The 16,151-nt window shown below is 48.8% G+C and overlaps 6 protein-coding genes across 6 annotated transcripts; all 6 read left to right on the plus strand.

The window, feature by feature from the left end:
- Positions 1–533: 533 nt before the first annotated feature.
- MICPUCDRAFT_64230 (uncharacterized protein) lies at positions 534–3,135 on the plus strand (the record flags this gene model as incomplete). Its single annotated transcript, XM_003055891.1, has 1 exon — positions 534–3,135. A coding segment is annotated over one exon (2,602 nt), but the record flags the coding sequence as incomplete, so codon positions are not given.
- A 515-nt stretch (positions 3,136–3,650) lies between these two features.
- Positions 3,651–4,097, plus strand: MICPUCDRAFT_13780 (uncharacterized protein; the record flags this gene model as incomplete). The annotated part of the gene is made up of 1 exon (XM_003055892.1): positions 3,651–4,097. A coding segment is annotated over one exon (447 nt), but the record flags the coding sequence as incomplete, so codon positions are not given.
- Positions 4,098–6,557: 2,460 nt separating this feature from the next.
- Positions 6,558–7,055, plus strand: MICPUCDRAFT_7760 (uncharacterized protein; the record flags this gene model as incomplete). Its single annotated transcript, XM_003055893.1, has 1 exon — positions 6,558–7,055. A coding segment is annotated over one exon (498 nt), but the record flags the coding sequence as incomplete, so codon positions are not given.
- A 226-nt stretch (positions 7,056–7,281) lies between these two features.
- MICPUCDRAFT_14310 (uncharacterized protein) lies at positions 7,282–7,989 on the plus strand (the record flags this gene model as incomplete). The annotated part of the gene is made up of 1 exon (XM_003055894.1): positions 7,282–7,989. A coding segment is annotated over one exon (708 nt), but the record flags the coding sequence as incomplete, so codon positions are not given.
- Positions 7,990–9,783: 1,794 nt separating this feature from the next.
- Positions 9,784–10,224, plus strand: MICPUCDRAFT_8338 (uncharacterized protein; the record flags this gene model as incomplete). Its single annotated transcript, XM_003055895.1, has 1 exon — positions 9,784–10,224. A coding segment is annotated over one exon (441 nt), but the record flags the coding sequence as incomplete, so codon positions are not given.
- A 1,860-nt stretch (positions 10,225–12,084) lies between these two features.
- On the plus strand, positions 12,085–12,741 carry MICPUCDRAFT_7173 (uncharacterized protein; the record flags this gene model as incomplete). Its single annotated transcript, XM_003055896.1, has 1 exon — positions 12,085–12,741. A coding segment is annotated over one exon (657 nt), but the record flags the coding sequence as incomplete, so codon positions are not given.
- Positions 12,742–16,151: the final 3,410 nt, after the last annotated feature.

Below are 16,151 nucleotides of genomic sequence, written 5' to 3' on the forward strand. Positions count from 1 at the left end.
CCGTGTTACATTTGCGTTCGCTAAACGAGCATATAACATCAATCATACGAATGCGACCAATACTGATGGTAAAGTTACGAGCACGCCGTGTGAAAGGAAATGTTTACGAAAGTCATGAAATGGCTAATAAGCCGCTAGTAAGTATTAGTGCATTCGCATTTCAGGGCACGAACGCACACGTCATCGTAGCGCAGTGTATCAAAGATGAATATCCAGGCTATGGGCCAATATTTCTACGTTATTCTGCTTTTTCAAGTTCTTTGTGGAAATTCAGACAACTTTGGCTCCCCCCTATTCACCCTCTACTAACAAAAGTTGAAGTGAAATATAATCCAAATGAATACATCCGATATCTGGCATATATCGATTCTACAGCCTCGCAATCGTATCTCTTTGACCATTGCGTGAATGGTCGACCGTTGTTTCCTGCGACCGGATTTTTGGAGCTTGCAACAGCTGCAGCACGCGGAACAGGAAGTACGGAACCCGGGGCCATCCGTAAAGTTGTAATCCCGTCGCCTCTTTTATTAAAAATGAAAAACTGCTGTGCATCGCGTACATATAATAGGCGGAGACGTGAAGATGTTGTTGCAATCTGTGATATTGAAATAAGGGGTAATGTAACTGTCAGTACATACGGAAGAGATAGGGTGCACGCACGAGGAGATTTTACGACAACGAGGTCGTCACACTCATTACCAACGTCGTTTACGAGCATTATCATGTTCTCGTCGTTTACAAATTACGCGTTTGTGTCGCCTTTGAGCAAAAGTTGTTTTGCCTGTCTAGCCATGGATGACGACACATTAGATGGAGGTGGTGAAAATACATCATTGTGGATTTCTTCTGCTGTTCTCGACGCAACACTCCAACTTCGCGTTCCGATGAGAAATGTGATCCATTCTAGCAAGGTAAGCGTCCCCACTGCTATTGGCGCATTTCTACTTCCAAGTGTTCCATTTCACATTGAACGAAATGTTTGTGGTGTTCTGAGAGCGAAGAATCCAACTTCAAGCGGATATGCGAAATCAGACCATCGGGTTAGTAGCAGTGACGATGCGGTAGCTTGCTCGCTCGTAAATCTGCAGCTAAAAGTAATGAGCAGCAGCCATCTCGAAGAAGTATCTCACAAAGGCACGTCATTTGCCTCGAATGTTGGTGGAAAGAGCACAACATCATCATTGATTTCAGAGGTGTTGTACGAAAGTATACGCAGTGCTCTTCCGTTGACAGTAGCCAACTTATCTACGCGTACGCGCTGCGTAGACCCATATACAAGAGTGAATTACCCTCCAGAAATTGCGGCGACGAAGCGTCGTGCATGCACAGGGGTTCATGCTACCAATCGCATATCTGTCTGTGATGGTATCAGACTTCATACTTCATATAAATGTGAATTTCACGAAGCTTTACGCGGTGTCATAAGGTCTGCAGCTAAAGAGTTGAACCCAATCAAAGTCATCATTGTCGATTACGACGCATATGAAAGGGGCAGTGAAAAACACATTAATAACACTTATTGTGACAGCACTTATGCTGGCGCCTCTCTAACTCGGCGCCTGATGAAATCGAATGTAATATCCGTAGCGTCTGCATACAGAAGCATATTTGGTGGGAAAGATCCGTGTACACAGGGCATACGTTCTCTTCTGCATATCGGTGGTTCAAACCTACCTCTAATCCACGCACAATTGCACCAAGTTTTTTGTAGCTCAAATTCTACTTCTACTGCTTTCATCATAGGGGGTCAAGGCGTTCTTGGCCAGCGTGTTGCAGCATACGCACTCAAAACCGGCATAATAAATGTAATATCGTCAAGCAGTTCAGGACGCGGGAAAAATAAAACGTCTCCCAACCTTATCTTGGCGAATATTTGCATTCTTCGTTGTGACATCGGATCAAAAGAAGAGTCCCGAACAGCTACCAATATCAGCCTCGCACGCGATCCAACTTGTGTGGTATTCCATTCTGGAGGAAAGTTAAGAGATGCTGCGTTACATAACCAGACTGCAAGTCTAATGGCAGAGGTAATGGCTCCTAAGGTGAGTGGATTAAAATGTGTCGATATGGACATTGCCTTACGTCCAACCAATGCTATGTTGTTCTTCTCATCCGTTGCATCACTTCTTGGTTCTCCTGGTCAGGCAAACTACTGCGCCGCAAATGCATGGCTCGATGTCCACGCCTTGAATGCGACAAACGCTGGAATTAAATGTGTCAGTGTACAGTGGGGCGCGTGGGCAGGTGGAGGTATGGCCACAGAGAATCCCCGCGTGTTAAGTCGCTTGCAGAATATAGGAATCGGAATATTGAGCCCTGAAGATGGCATCAATGCACTGGACATTATTGTTCGATCCGACAATGTGCCACCAGTGATAATAGTGAATAGATTTGATTGGTCGACGTTTAAGTCGCATATCAGTACCGAAGAAGCCCCATTTTATGACGAATTTATGTCATGTGCGCTTGCTGAATTGGCTACACCAGAATTCGATGACACCGGCGAGGAAAGTGAATTGCAGACAATATTTTTATCGCCCAATCACGACCAACCAACTCTCGCGACAGCGTCAACGACGGCGTCTCTGAAATCGGACATTATGTTGGCTGTGCATTCCGTTATTGGAAGGGGCATAAGCGAGCACGAACCTCTGTTTGACGCAGGCATAGACTCGTTGGGTGCTGTGGAGCTCCGAGATGCACTCATTGCTTTACCTGCGATGTCAGATTTTTTGTCGGGTGATTCTTTACTAGAGGCAGTTCCCTCAACCATTGTATTTGACTTTCCAAATGTTACAGCGCTATCTGACCACTTATTACGATGTATAGGCAGTAGTATCGAGACAAGTGTTAATACAGTCGGTTTATCATCGCACGTAAACGACCCAATGGTATCTCTTGGGGGTGTAGCAGCAATGCTCCCAAACTCTACCGAAGATCGTAAAAGATCCGACACTGATGCATTATCGCTAGTTCCTGGAGAGAGATGGCATGTAGACAGCAACAACGCGCCACATAACGCGCGATTTGGCGGTTTCATGCTCGAAATAGGAAGCTTCGATAATGAGGTGTTCAGCCTAAGCGCGGTTGAGACGAAATTTATCGACCCACAACATTGTAAACTACTAGAGCTAGCGTGTACGACGTTGTTTGCCGATATATGCAATTCTCGTGGTGCGGCTCGTGATACTAACGAATGTCTTTGCAATGCTGTACACCAAAATACTTTCGAAAGTACTAGCGTAGCCGTTGGCATCTCTGGCACAGAATATGCCCAAATTGTCGCGACTAGCACCTCTGCAGAGGGGCCATCACCGTACATGGCAATAGGCGGATTCATGTCTGTCGCATGCGGTCGCATATCCTTCGCTTTCGGCTGGCATGGACCGAGTTTTTGCGTGGACACTGCTTGCTCCTCTGCGCTTGTTGCGGTACACATCACATGCAATGACCTAAAATCACATTCGAATTGCGCATGTGATGGCTTAATGCATTCGACAAGAGCATTGTGTGCTGGAGCAAACATAACATTGCTGCCAACTACGACCGCTATGTTCTCTGTTGCTGGTATGCTAGCTTGGGACGGAAGATGCAAGACGTTGGATTCAACAGCAAATGGATATGTCCGAGCTGAAGTCGTGGTTACATGCATGCTAAATCGACACGCGAGATCAATTACAGAGCTTGGGTGTAATCAGAATAGAGGAAGTGATATTCTCATCCCTGGATCAGCAGTAAATCAGGATGGTCGATCCAGTTCGCTGACTGCTCCGAATGGTCCATCACAAAGGCGAGTCATGCAATCAGCTATGTCAAACACCGACTTTGTCGGAAGCTGTATGTCTTTACTTCAGTTACATGGCACTGGGACATCTTTAGGCGATCCAATTGAGATCGGAGCTGCATCAGCAGCGCTTGTCGGAGATTTCGTGCGCAAGAAAGGTGCTTTGCCATTAGCACTTGGAGCACCAAAAAGTAGAATTGGGCATGCTGAGCCTGCATCTGGAGCAGTCGGTATACTCTTTGCTTCGATGGGATACAATGCCGAGGTACGTCCGACGATGCATCTTCGGTCGATGAACCCTCATCTAGATGTCGTAATGCGTAAGTATGCTGCATCAATGTGTGCACCGCGGCAGGCATGCTCCTCTTCGGCTAGTAGCAGTATCACTGGGACTAGTGCATTTGCATTTCAGGGCACAAACTCGCACGTTATAAATTGCAATCGGTCTAATAAGGACCTGAGCTGCATGGAATTCGACAACTCTGCACCCACGTTTCTGATGATCTGGAACCGCAGACGTCGTTGGATTATAAACCGAGGACATCCAATGATAGAGTTTGCTCGAGTATCTCTTCAAAATTATCCGAATGTCAATTGCATAGCTGCATTCGAGATTCGCATTTGCGGTGTTGCAAGTCTAGCTCATCTAGCAGACCATCGCGTGATTGGTCACGAATTGTTCCCGGCAGCAGGTTTTATGGAGCTTGCAACTGCATCATCGCGTGGATCGGCAAACGTAACCAAGACAGAAACTCAATTCAATGCACTCTGCACTATCAATATTTCATCCCCCCTTATAATGAGAGACGGTGAAAACACATCATGCAATGTAAAAGTCGATGGTCTCTCTGGTGTGATATCTATCGATTCGCTAACATCACGATCGGGAAAACAATTACTAACGAATACTCATGTAAAATGCCAAACTAGATTAGTAATAGCAAGACAAGATGGATCGGACAAAAGAATGAAATTCCCAATTATTATATGCAGTCAAAACGCTCAGTACAGATTCATGGTAGATGAGGCAAAGGGATCCGTAGCATACGGTCGCTTGATGTATGATACATACGCCGGCGGAGGTCAAAATTCTGAATTTTATTTGTCGCCTCCGACCCTTGATGCTATGTTACAATTAGGTGGACCAGCTCGTCTTCCGGATCATTATAAATCAACAGTCATCACACGAGTTCCAGTAAACATTGCCTTTTATCGTGCCCCATGCGAAAAAAGTGATGTCAGTGCTTGGTGTGTTGCACGAGGATGGCAAGGGAATGCCGGTAGCACTGACAATTGTTCGTTTTCTGATCATATCAAAGGTTGTAATAGTGGTATTAGTACACAGTTGGCCACGCTTTTTGACCTAGAAATGCGTCCAGTGCATCGCATCAGCGAAAAAAATGCAAATACATTTGTAAATCTTGTTGAGCCAAAAGCAGTACGACAAATCTTTTATCGGTCGACAGTCTTGACGACAACAAAAGCAACACCCCGTTCGAAAACAACGTTGGTATTCGATTCTTCTGCTGCTAAGCGTCTAGGCGCAGCCTCGTTCGCACTATTACAGTCAAATTCATATTGCCATCGAGAAGGAGGAGTTAAACTTGGCGCTTGCAGTGCAGATATTGTTGATTCTATCGCCATGAGTGTGGCTCTTGAGAGTGGCAATATAGTTGGGGAGTTGTGTAGTCGTGATGATCGTGGATTCGTGTCACAATCGCGTGTTGAACGCGCTTGCTTCGTTGGCAAATCTAGAATTGTACGTGCTGCCAATAAAAGGAAGCGAATTTCAATCATAAGCGGTGGCCTTGGCAGTATAGGTGTAATTGCAGCAGCAGCAAGGTTCCGAGCTGGTGTTGATAAGGTCATTCTTTTGGGCCGTTCTGGCCGAGAGGCAACTCTGGATCTAAGTGGCCTATCTGGTGACAATTACGGGATAGTTTCCGTCTATCTTTGTGACATCAGCATCCGTGACGATTCAAAGTTGGTAAGCAGAAGTTGCATGTCTGGTACATTTAAAGATAACTTCGCCATACATTCAAATGGAATGACACAGACAAGATGTCCTTTCTTCGAATGGATCCATGCAAGCGGTGCACTGTGTGACGCTGTCATTGATAATCAAAGTGTTGGCAGCCTGGCAAAGGTCATGGGCCCAAAAAAAAGTGATGGCATCGCACAACTAAATGCCAACATGAACCTTCTTCCTTTGGTTAATTCAATACTTTTCTCATCCATCGCCGCGTTGATCGGGTCAGTCGGTCAGGCAAACTATGTCGTTGCAAATAAGAGGTTAGACACATTTGCCATAGTTGAACGACGTCGTGGCAATCCAACCACTGCCATTCAGTGGGGGGCTTGGGGCAATGGTGTTGGTGGCATGGCATCGGGTGACTCGAACACTGTCTTGAGGATGCAACGCATTGGCGTAGGTGCATTAAGGCCGGAGGAAGGGATTTTAGCTTTAATGGTTTTGTCGCAGCCACCATGGGATGCAACCGTTATGGTAAATCATTTTAATTGGGAAAAGTTTGAAAAAACTACAATGATGTCCCACTTGACCTTAAACACGACACAGTTCGAAGATTTTTTTGTGCACGGAGGACGAGAACTCGCCAGAGTTGATGACAACCTCAAACTCGACCCGGGTTTAGGTGTACTGGAGAGATCCAATCTTACAAATGTATTAAACAGTGTCAAAGCTGTCGTGCTAACTCTTCTCAACGGTGCAAAAGATGATATTGGAGATGCAGATCCGTTAATGGACAGCGGAATAGACTCTCTAGGCGCGGTCGAGCTGCGACAAGCACTCGCAGCACGATTTGACATGGTTTTGCCACCAACACTTATATTCGATTACCCTTCAATCGGAGCACTGGCAAAATTCCTATATGAGAGCAAAGTGCCAGCCGAAAGTCATGGGGTTCAAAAAATATTTCCACAACGATTGGAAGGACATTCAACGGATATTCCCATGTCTGAATCTCACGCCGTTGAGATCTCATGCATTGCGTGCGAATATCCTCGTGGGATTACGAACTTATCTGACCTGGTCAAAGCATTTTTGCGCGGTGTTGAATTCCAAGAAATTATGTCCAATGAGCGTTTCGATCCAGAAACTCTCGGTGGAGGCGTACGCACAGCCACAATACTAGATGACATTGATGCATTCGACGCGGAGATGTTTAGAATAGTCGATGCCGAAGCTGTAGCGATGGATCCTCAGCAACGGAAGCTTTTAGATATTTCCCTGAGAATTCTTACTTCTTCACCGATCGGAACGGTCGAAGCGGCAGTCGGGAGCAACACGGCCGTTTATCTGGGCGTGATGTGGACCGAGTATCAGCAACTATTGGTAGATGTAGGGGCACCTCAAAATGTGAGTATTATGATTTACTTTTTCAACCCAACTTTAATAACTCTAATAAAACTTTTTTTTGAAGGCATACACTGGGACAGGGAACGGTCTTTCCTTTCTTGTTGGTCGTCCATCGTTCATGTTCGGTTTCGTTGGCCCTAGTGTTGTACTTGACACAGCATGTTCATCATCTCTTGTGGCGGTACATCTCGCTCAGCATGCAACGGCGCGGGTCGAAGCTGTCTCAGCTTACGCCGCGGGGGTCCAGTGCACACTTTTGTCAGGTACTTTTTCGGTACTCAATAATCTGAATGCACTCTCACCAGATGGAAGATGCAAGACGTTTGACATTGCTGCGGATGGCTACGGCCGTGGAGAGGCTCACGCGGCAATTTATACACGTCTATTCAATCAAAGCACCTCACAAGTGAGCAAAATATCGACAAATGCCTTCATTACGTTAAGCGGTTCATCAGTGAACCAAGACGGGCGGGCTTCCACGTTTACTGCACCATTTGGCCCATCGCAACAAGTCCTCGCATTGAAAGCTTTAGCAGAGGCTGCGATAGAGCCGAATGATATTCGATATGTATCCACGCACGGCACAGGGACATCACTAGGTGATCCTATAGAGATTTCAGCAGCGTGGCGCACATTGAAACTTGGACGATCTGGTGCGTGCATTCAATCAATGGTTACTACTGTTGGTGCGAATAAGTCATTCCTCGGTCATACTGAGGGTTCCGCCGGAATATCGGGTTTGTTAATGGCAGTTTGCGTGGCCTCAAATTTTGGCTTCCCTGCACTGCGTCATTGTTACAACCTGAATCCATATATTTCCTCGTCGCTTGACTCCTTATCAGGAAAACTTAGCAAAATGAAGAGCCTTGACTTCGCAATGCCAAGGTCGGCGACCACAGTGATGGCCGTAGACAAGGAGGTAGTGATCTCGAATGCAACAAGTACGAGTTCTTTTGGTATGAGTGGTGTTAATGCACATGCCGTCATCGAAGCTTCAATGAGTAACGAAATTGGTGTCACTCGAGTTGCAGGACGGCTAATCGTTACAAACCAAAAACGTTGTTGGTGTACCCCTTTGACATGCCGTTTCATCCAATTTGTCTCCTCTGTGACAGATTCGACGGCAGTGTTCCACTCAATGTTGACGAAAGCAAGGTTAAGTTTTCTATGGGACCATGTCATCCGCAGATCAACGTTGTTGCCAGGTGCAGCATCAATGGAAGCTTCACATGCTGCTCTTCGTGTTGATCTAGTGTCACCTGATTTCATATTGTCGAATATATCGTTTTCTCGGCCATGTATTTTGCCATCCGACATGCAAGACTACACGGTACTGGCAATCACAAAGATTGCAAGTGGCGTGATCAACATATGTAAGACGTCAGAATGTTCGCCGATGCCAAGGAATGAGGTAATCATGCATGCCTCATCTTCCAGTATTCTCCGCCGATCGAAATCACTTATCTTTGGTATAGCTGATGGATGTGATTCTTTGAATGACTATGATTCTGCCCTAGATTTTGTATTCGTTCCTATTGACAGACAATTTGATGATGTCGTGGCCGTTTCAACTGTTGCCGCTGCATCACGTGGCGAACTAAATCGTGTATCATCGACAATGGAGGATTTTGCGGTGCATCCTGCTATGGTTGATGCCTCAATGCATTCAATGGCGGTCCGAGAGGATGGAAACACTAAAAACAAATTACTGACGGCGCCGCAACTTCCTGTGGGTGCACGAGCATATTTTGTCTCAATGGTTGCAAACAACGACATCGATGGCAATGCCATGGTGTATCGTAATCGTCTTGATACGATGACAACGCCGTCTACGAGCGAGCATCGTCTCGCACTCGCCACTTTTTGCAGCTCTGGGGTCCACTTACTTGAAACGAAATCTGTTGTTGGCGATGCCTTTTCAATCAAAAAAATAAAGGCAACCAACACTATAGAAAATCACGCTGCCAATACTGTGACGACCACGGGCAGTAGTCACGGACCTGATAGCGACGAAATTTTGTTTGATGTTGGGTGGTACGCTGACTTAAGATCTCCGAATATATGTTTCAATGACGTTTTGTCAAATCAAAGCATTTACCATTCAGGAACCACCACCAATACAACTTCAAAGCTAGGTAGCTTAGCCTCGCGTCCAGCAGCTGCCGCTATCACATTAATGCAGGGCAGCTCTCACGTAGCAAACATAGTGTGTGCACGGCTCACAGGTGGAACGTTTCCAACTGGAGCGGCCATCACGTCGACCGTGTCAGCTCCTGTGCTTGGGATCATGCGCACCGCTGCTGCAGAGCTACCAGATCTTGTTTTTGACGTGATGGATAGTTCACATTTCGTCTCAAAGAGCGTACATCATAACTATGTACACAATCGGATCGATGGAATCCCAGTCAACACAGGTTCACAAGGTGTTTCGTTGACGGGGAGCACACTTTTTAATCCGCGCTTACGACGATCGAGCCGATGTCTTGGTCAAGGTGCAGTTAAACTCACTCCACAACCCCGTGGTGCCCTTGCAGATCTACGCCTAACGAAATGGGCAGGTGACTTTGCTGCCAGCGCTGATGTATGTCATGGTGCAGAACCGCGCGAAAATAATCCTTTTATTATTGTACGTGTTGAAGCTGTTGGCTTAAATTTCCGAGATGTATTGAACGTCCTTGGAATGTATCCTGGTGATCCTGGGGCACTTGGATCAGATTATGCTGGTGTCGTCCTAGGTGGTGCAAACCATTTTGGTCGTTCTGTGTTTACACCTGGGACAGAAGTTTTTGGCCTCGCACCCGGATGCCTCGGTACGCGAGTAGTTGCAAGCGCACTTACAGCAGTAGAAAAACCCCCATCAGTCGGTTTCGCTGATGCAGCAGGTTGTCCAACGATATTTGTGACTGTTGATTTGGCCTTATTAGAGGCATCTCCACAGGATGGTGTCGCACCAAAGTCAGTGCTTGTGCATTCAGCCACAGGTGGTGTTGGCCTTGCTGCATGTCAGATTCTTGCGGCTCGGCGAATTAAGACAATCGTGACTGCCGGGAGTACAAAGAAACGTGCATTGTTAAGGTCGTCGGGCTTGCAAAACATCGCAGACTCGCGATCAACAGCCTTTGTCGAAACATTATTGGCAAGTCATGGTGGACCAGTGGACCTAATCATCAACTCGTTGACCTCCTCAGGGATGGTAAGTGCATCACTTTCTTCGCTTCGGAAGAGGGGTGGATTTGCAGAGATCAGCAAGAGAGGCATATGGTCCGTCCCTGCTGCGATGGCTGACCATCCTAGTGTGAACTACAAATTAGTTGCGACAGATTTCCTTAATCTGCATGAATTAAATATGTTTTTAGGACATCTTGCAGCACGTCTTAACGACGGAACTTTAAAACCGATTTATTCGCAACAAAGTGGCCTAGTTGCAGTACGTGAGTGCATGAGAGAGATGTCAGGAGGTCACCATATTGGAAAAATAATTGTATGCGCACCTTCAGAACCTCCAACCAATGATATTAATGCAGCTGTCATTATCACTGGCGGGACAGGCGCAATAGGTGGAGATGTCGCTGGATGGGCGCATCAGCAAGGATCAAGGCGGGTGACTCTTCTTGGTCGCTCTGGTCGTACTAGCATCGAACCTGGAGGTACGGCATTGCTTGTTGACTCTGTAGCAACAGTCAACATAGCACGTATGGACACATCGAATTCCGAAGAAGGAAATTTCGCAGTGGAGAATGTCCCAGGAGATGCACCACGGGCCGGATCGATTTTACATGCAAGCGGTGTCCTATCTGATGCAACGATGTCAAAACAGAACGCCGGAGGAATGATGATGGTCACCGCTCCTAAGGTGAGCGGTCTAAAATGTATCCAGTCGTATTCGCAAAACAATGCGTGTGGTCACTCCTTTCTCTTCTCTTCAATTGCTTCCATGCTTGGCTCGGCAGGACAGGCAAACTATGTGGCAGCAAACAGTTATCTGGATGAATGGGCAACAGCATCAACAATGAGGGGTATGAGTGCAATCAGTGTGCAGTGGGGTGCATGGAGGGGAAGAGGCGGTATGGCAGTAAACGAAGCCGGCACCGTTGCGCGGATGGAGCGTCTTGGGGTGGGTTCAGTTGTCCCTGAACAAGGACTTGCAGTATTAGAGGGCATACTGCATGGAATGGGCAAACGGACCTCAGAAGATAATATGCAACCGATAGTAGCTGCTAGCGCATTTACTTGGGACTTACTTCTAGAACGAATGAGTCCGGTCCCACCCTTTTTTGACTGGGTTGAGAGCAAGCCCAGAAGTAAAATCCCAAAACCTATCAAATCGGTGAATCGGAAAAGAAATCCCCGTGAGGTTTCGAATTTGAGTAGAATATCCAGTTACAATGCTGCAGTGATGGTAAAAGATGCTGTGGCAAATATACTTGCTGAAGAAGTACTTAATGACGAACCATTAGTGGACGCAGGCTTAGACTCACTCGCAGCTGTGGAGCTTCGAAATTCGATAGCAACATCTACGGGGCTCGATCTTCCGGCTACGTTGGCATTTGATTACCCAACTATCAATGACATCGTAGAGTTCTTGACATCCGTGTTAGGTTCTGAAATTAGAGATCCCCACAAAAAGCAAGAAGAAAAAATATTGTTATCTGAACAAGCGATAATTAATAAGAAAGATGTTCTGGGTCGAAAAGCCATGGAAAACAACATTGGTGTTCTCGGCACGTCCAGCCGGACGGCATACGATACGCTCTGCACTCGTAACGCAGTGGACACCATCGCGTGCGTACCACTCGCACGATGGTGCCTCGACGTACCTGGTGATACAACGAATTTGGGGGCACGTTTTGGCAGCTTTGTCAGCAGTGTGGACCAGTTCGACTTCGATCTTTTCAACGTGTCCTTCACCGAGGGTGTGTTGCTGGATCCTCAACAACGCATGCTCTTAGAAGCAACGTGGGAGGCCACGACTGACGCATGCCGCGCCAAGGCGCCTGTACAGTCGGGTGTTACTGTTGGTATCTCTGGCAGTGAATATGGCAGAATGGCCGACAACGTCAGTGCGTATACCGCGACTGGTGGCGCTCTCAGCGTCGCTTGCGGGCGCATTTCGTACACGTTCGGCATGCAAGGCATATGCATGTCCGTTGACACGGCGTGCTCGTCGTCGCTAGTGGGCTCACATATCGCAATCACAAGTATTGTCATAGGCGAGTCTGATTCCGTTGCCGCGGGTGGTGTGAACGTAACGCTCAATCCGATGACGAGTGAGATGTTCAGCAAAGCCGGCATGTTGTCAAGAGACGGCCGCTGCAAGACCCTCGACTCGAGCGCGGATGGCTACGTGCGTGGCGAGGCGTGCGTGGTATTCGAGATTTGCTCTCTGACGATCATGAAGACGTCATTGGAACTTCATTCAAGCACCTTGGTCGCGTCGGCAGTGAACCAAGATGGCCGCTCAAGCTCCCTCACCGCCCCTAACGGACCCTCGCAACAGCGTGTTATTCGCAGCTGTCTAGGGTCTGCTAAAACGGATCCAGGTGCGGTCGACGGTCTCGAGATGCACGGAACCGGCACGCCACTTGGCGATCCAATCGAAGTGGGCGCTGCCCACGCAGTGCTCGTGGAACACACACACGATTCGCGGCTCACGGCGCTTGTTCTTTCGGCCATGAAGTCTTGCATGGGCCACACCGAGCCCGCTGCAGGTGCAGTCGGCCTTGTAAACGCCGTGATCGGTGTTGGGTGCAGCCTCGTACGACCCATCGTCCATCTGACTGGCATCAACCCACATCTTTACAACATAGCGCACAACTCTGGATGCGGTTTGACAAAGGCCATGGCACTTCCAAGACAACAAGTTGCGACCATCGTTGCCGCGCATGACTGGCCCCTGCACCGTGGGGTCAGCTCGTTTGCGTTCCAAGGTACGAATGCGCATGTGCTGATTGCGGCACCTGTCTCATCGAGTGCGGGAGTCGCGCATCGTGGCCGATCCTCGACATGGCATCGCATGCGACTTTGGATTATGTTGGTGCGACATCCGATGCTTCAAAGTGCTACTGTCGACCTATTTTCATCTTCTGTACACTACGAAGCATGCATCGCATGCAACCGACAGGTCTACTTGTGGGATCACAGGGTCTTAGATAAAGGACTATTTCCAGCTTCTGCATTCCTCGAGGTTGGCTTATCCGCGGTATGGCTCCTTGCGGACGCGGCGACTGCATTGTGCGACGCCGTGATAACAGCTCCGATGGTCCTTCAGAATGGCATCGCGCCGTCTACCGTGGTGTGCTCTATCAACATGCTAGCATGCGACGTTCGACTTCGCTCCGCCTCAAATGAGCGACCCCACTTCACATCCACTTGGAGTTCGATGCACGAGCAACGCACTCAATTTGTCCACACCGTGACACGTGCGTTAGCTCTTTGTCACAGAAGGACACGTGGGGCACCCGCATTTTCATCGCTTGGTGTTATTTCACACGGTTCCAGCATTCCGGGGGACGACTGTTGCAGCAGCGAGAGCTCGGGTATTGTTGTCCTTCCTGCCGTTCTCGATGCAAACTTCCAGCTCGCTTGCGCCTCTGAAAGTGATTCCGACTCTTCGAAATTGCGCATTCCTGCGGGTGTCGGTGCCTTTTGGGTGGCGAATACATCTTCAGCGCGTGCTGTTTGGGCCAAGGTCATGTCCCGACCCGCCGACCTTTCCGATCACTATATGTATGCAGAAAGTAGTTGCACTACCAGTCTCATTGGTCTCGAGGTCAAGCCAGCGCGGGCATCGAGAGTTGAGCGCGTAAAATCTACCATTGCAACTTCAAGACTCACGCATGGTATGATGTACGAGGTTGCATGGCTCACGCGAGCTTCGAGTGATGGTCCGGAGAAGGACGCGTATTCATATAATGCCATCTCGCTTTCAGCATCACGGCATCAGCCTTGTCGAAATGCACTGAATAGTATTCAAGCTGCGCAACTTGCAGCCGTATCAAAGATATCGAAAATGGCAGTACAAACAGCAGGGTCTGTAAGTAGGGCGACCACGCGTACCAGTGGGGCGGAAGTGTGGGCCGTCATGCGTTGTGCGGCGCCAGAACTGCAGGCGAGTACTGCGATCCTAGGGTGTGACCGCGATCCTGCGGGTGTGAGCATTACGTTGCCTGTGCAAGCGCGCACACACGGCGCTCAAGGTATTACGATGCGCGGTGGATCCATCTCAACTCCTGTGTTGATTCCCTGGTCGACGAATCCAGACACTGGGGTGATTCAAGATTTCTTCACGAATGCTCTGGGGTCACTGATGTGTGATGCCAATGGTTTTTCAGAACTCTTGTACAAAATCATCACGCGCATCCGTGTCCGTTCAATTGTATCAGAAGGTGCAACAATGGTGACAGGAGGCCTCGGAGGCCTCGGTCAGCTGGTAGCTGCCGCAGATGCACGTTCTGGTACCACGCACATCACTTTGCTTGGACGATCTGGTAAGACGCATATCATGGATCACATGCTGGTCATGAGTGCTACGTGTGTAGTTATGACGCGCGGGGATGTTTCCACTGCCGAAGAAGTGGTATCATCCGCTCGTGCTTCAATAGCGCCGGTGCGGTGCATGCTTCATGCCAGCGGCCTCCTTCGTGACGCCATGATCCATAACCAAAGTGTGGGTGCCGTAGCTGCGGTAATGGCTCCAAAGTGCGCTGGAATTGTGCAGTTCGATTCTGAGACCTTAGCCCGCGACATGCGGATGACCGTGGTGTTTTCCTCGGTCGCCTCACTTCTCGGCTCTGGTGGCCAGGCCAACTATTGTGCTGCAAATGGATGGCTCGATGCTCATGCGCGCGTTGCAACTATGCAAGGCCGCAACGAAACCAGTATACAATGGGGAGCATGGAGCGGTGGTCGAGGCATGGCCGCGATTGACAATAATACCGTTCACCGCATGGAGCGTCTTGGAGTCGGCGTCATCACGCCCGAGCAGGGTCTAAGCACGTTGCGTGCCATCAAAAACTCCGGCGGGCATCCTGTAGTGTCTGCAAATCCGTTCACATGGGATCGGTTTTTGCGCACCATGGATCCCATTCCACCGTTCTTCGGCGCGTTTGCACACCTTGCACCGCGTGAGCTAGTGGCAGATTATGTTGCTGCTGACATCAAAATTAGGCGCCTTGACGTTGACAACACCATGGAGGCTTCTGTGGTCGAGGCAAAAGTTACCGACTGCGTGCGAGATATTTTGGGCACCAGTGTTGCTGTCAATGAGCCCCTCACTGACGCAGGCCTCGATTCGCTTGGGGCCGTTGAGCTACGAGATGCCATAAATGCATCTCTTGGCGTTCAACTTCCGAGCACCGTGGTGTTTGATTATCCATCTGTCGGTGCCATGTCTGGCTACATCACGTCGAAAATGCATCCGGGCGTTGATGATGCAGAGGACTGTGTCATTGATAAACATAAAATCGCCAGCGGTGTACAACGAGCGATCATCGGTGTTCTCGGCACGTCCAGCCGGACGGCATACGATACGCTCTGCACTCGTAACGCCGTGGACACCATCGCGTGCGTACCACTCGCAAGATGGTGCCTCGACGTACCTGGTGATACAACGAATTTGGGGGCACGTTTTGGTAGCTTTGTCAGCAGTGTGGACCAGTTCGACTTCGATCTTTTCAACGTGTCCTTCACCGAGGGTGTGTTGCTGGATCCTCAACAACGCATGCTCTTAGAAGCAACATGGGAGGCCACGACCGACGCATGCCGCGCCAAGGCGCCTGTACAGTCGGGTGTTACTGTTGGTATCTCTGGCAGTGAATATGGCAGAATGGCCGACAACGTCAGTGCGTATACCGCGACTGGTGGCGCTCTCAGCGTCGCTTGCGGGCGCATTTCGTACACGTTCGGCATGCAAGGCATATGCATGTCCGTTGACACGGCGTGCTCGTCGTCGCTAGTGGGCTCACATATCGCAATCACAAGTATTGTCGT

Source organism: Micromonas pusilla (assembly GCF_000151265.4).
Source record: "Micromonas pusilla CCMP1545 genomic scaffold MICPUCscaffold_2, whole genome shotgun sequence".
Classification (NCBI taxonomy): Eukaryota; Viridiplantae; Chlorophyta; class Mamiellophyceae; order Mamiellales; family Mamiellaceae; genus Micromonas; species Micromonas pusilla.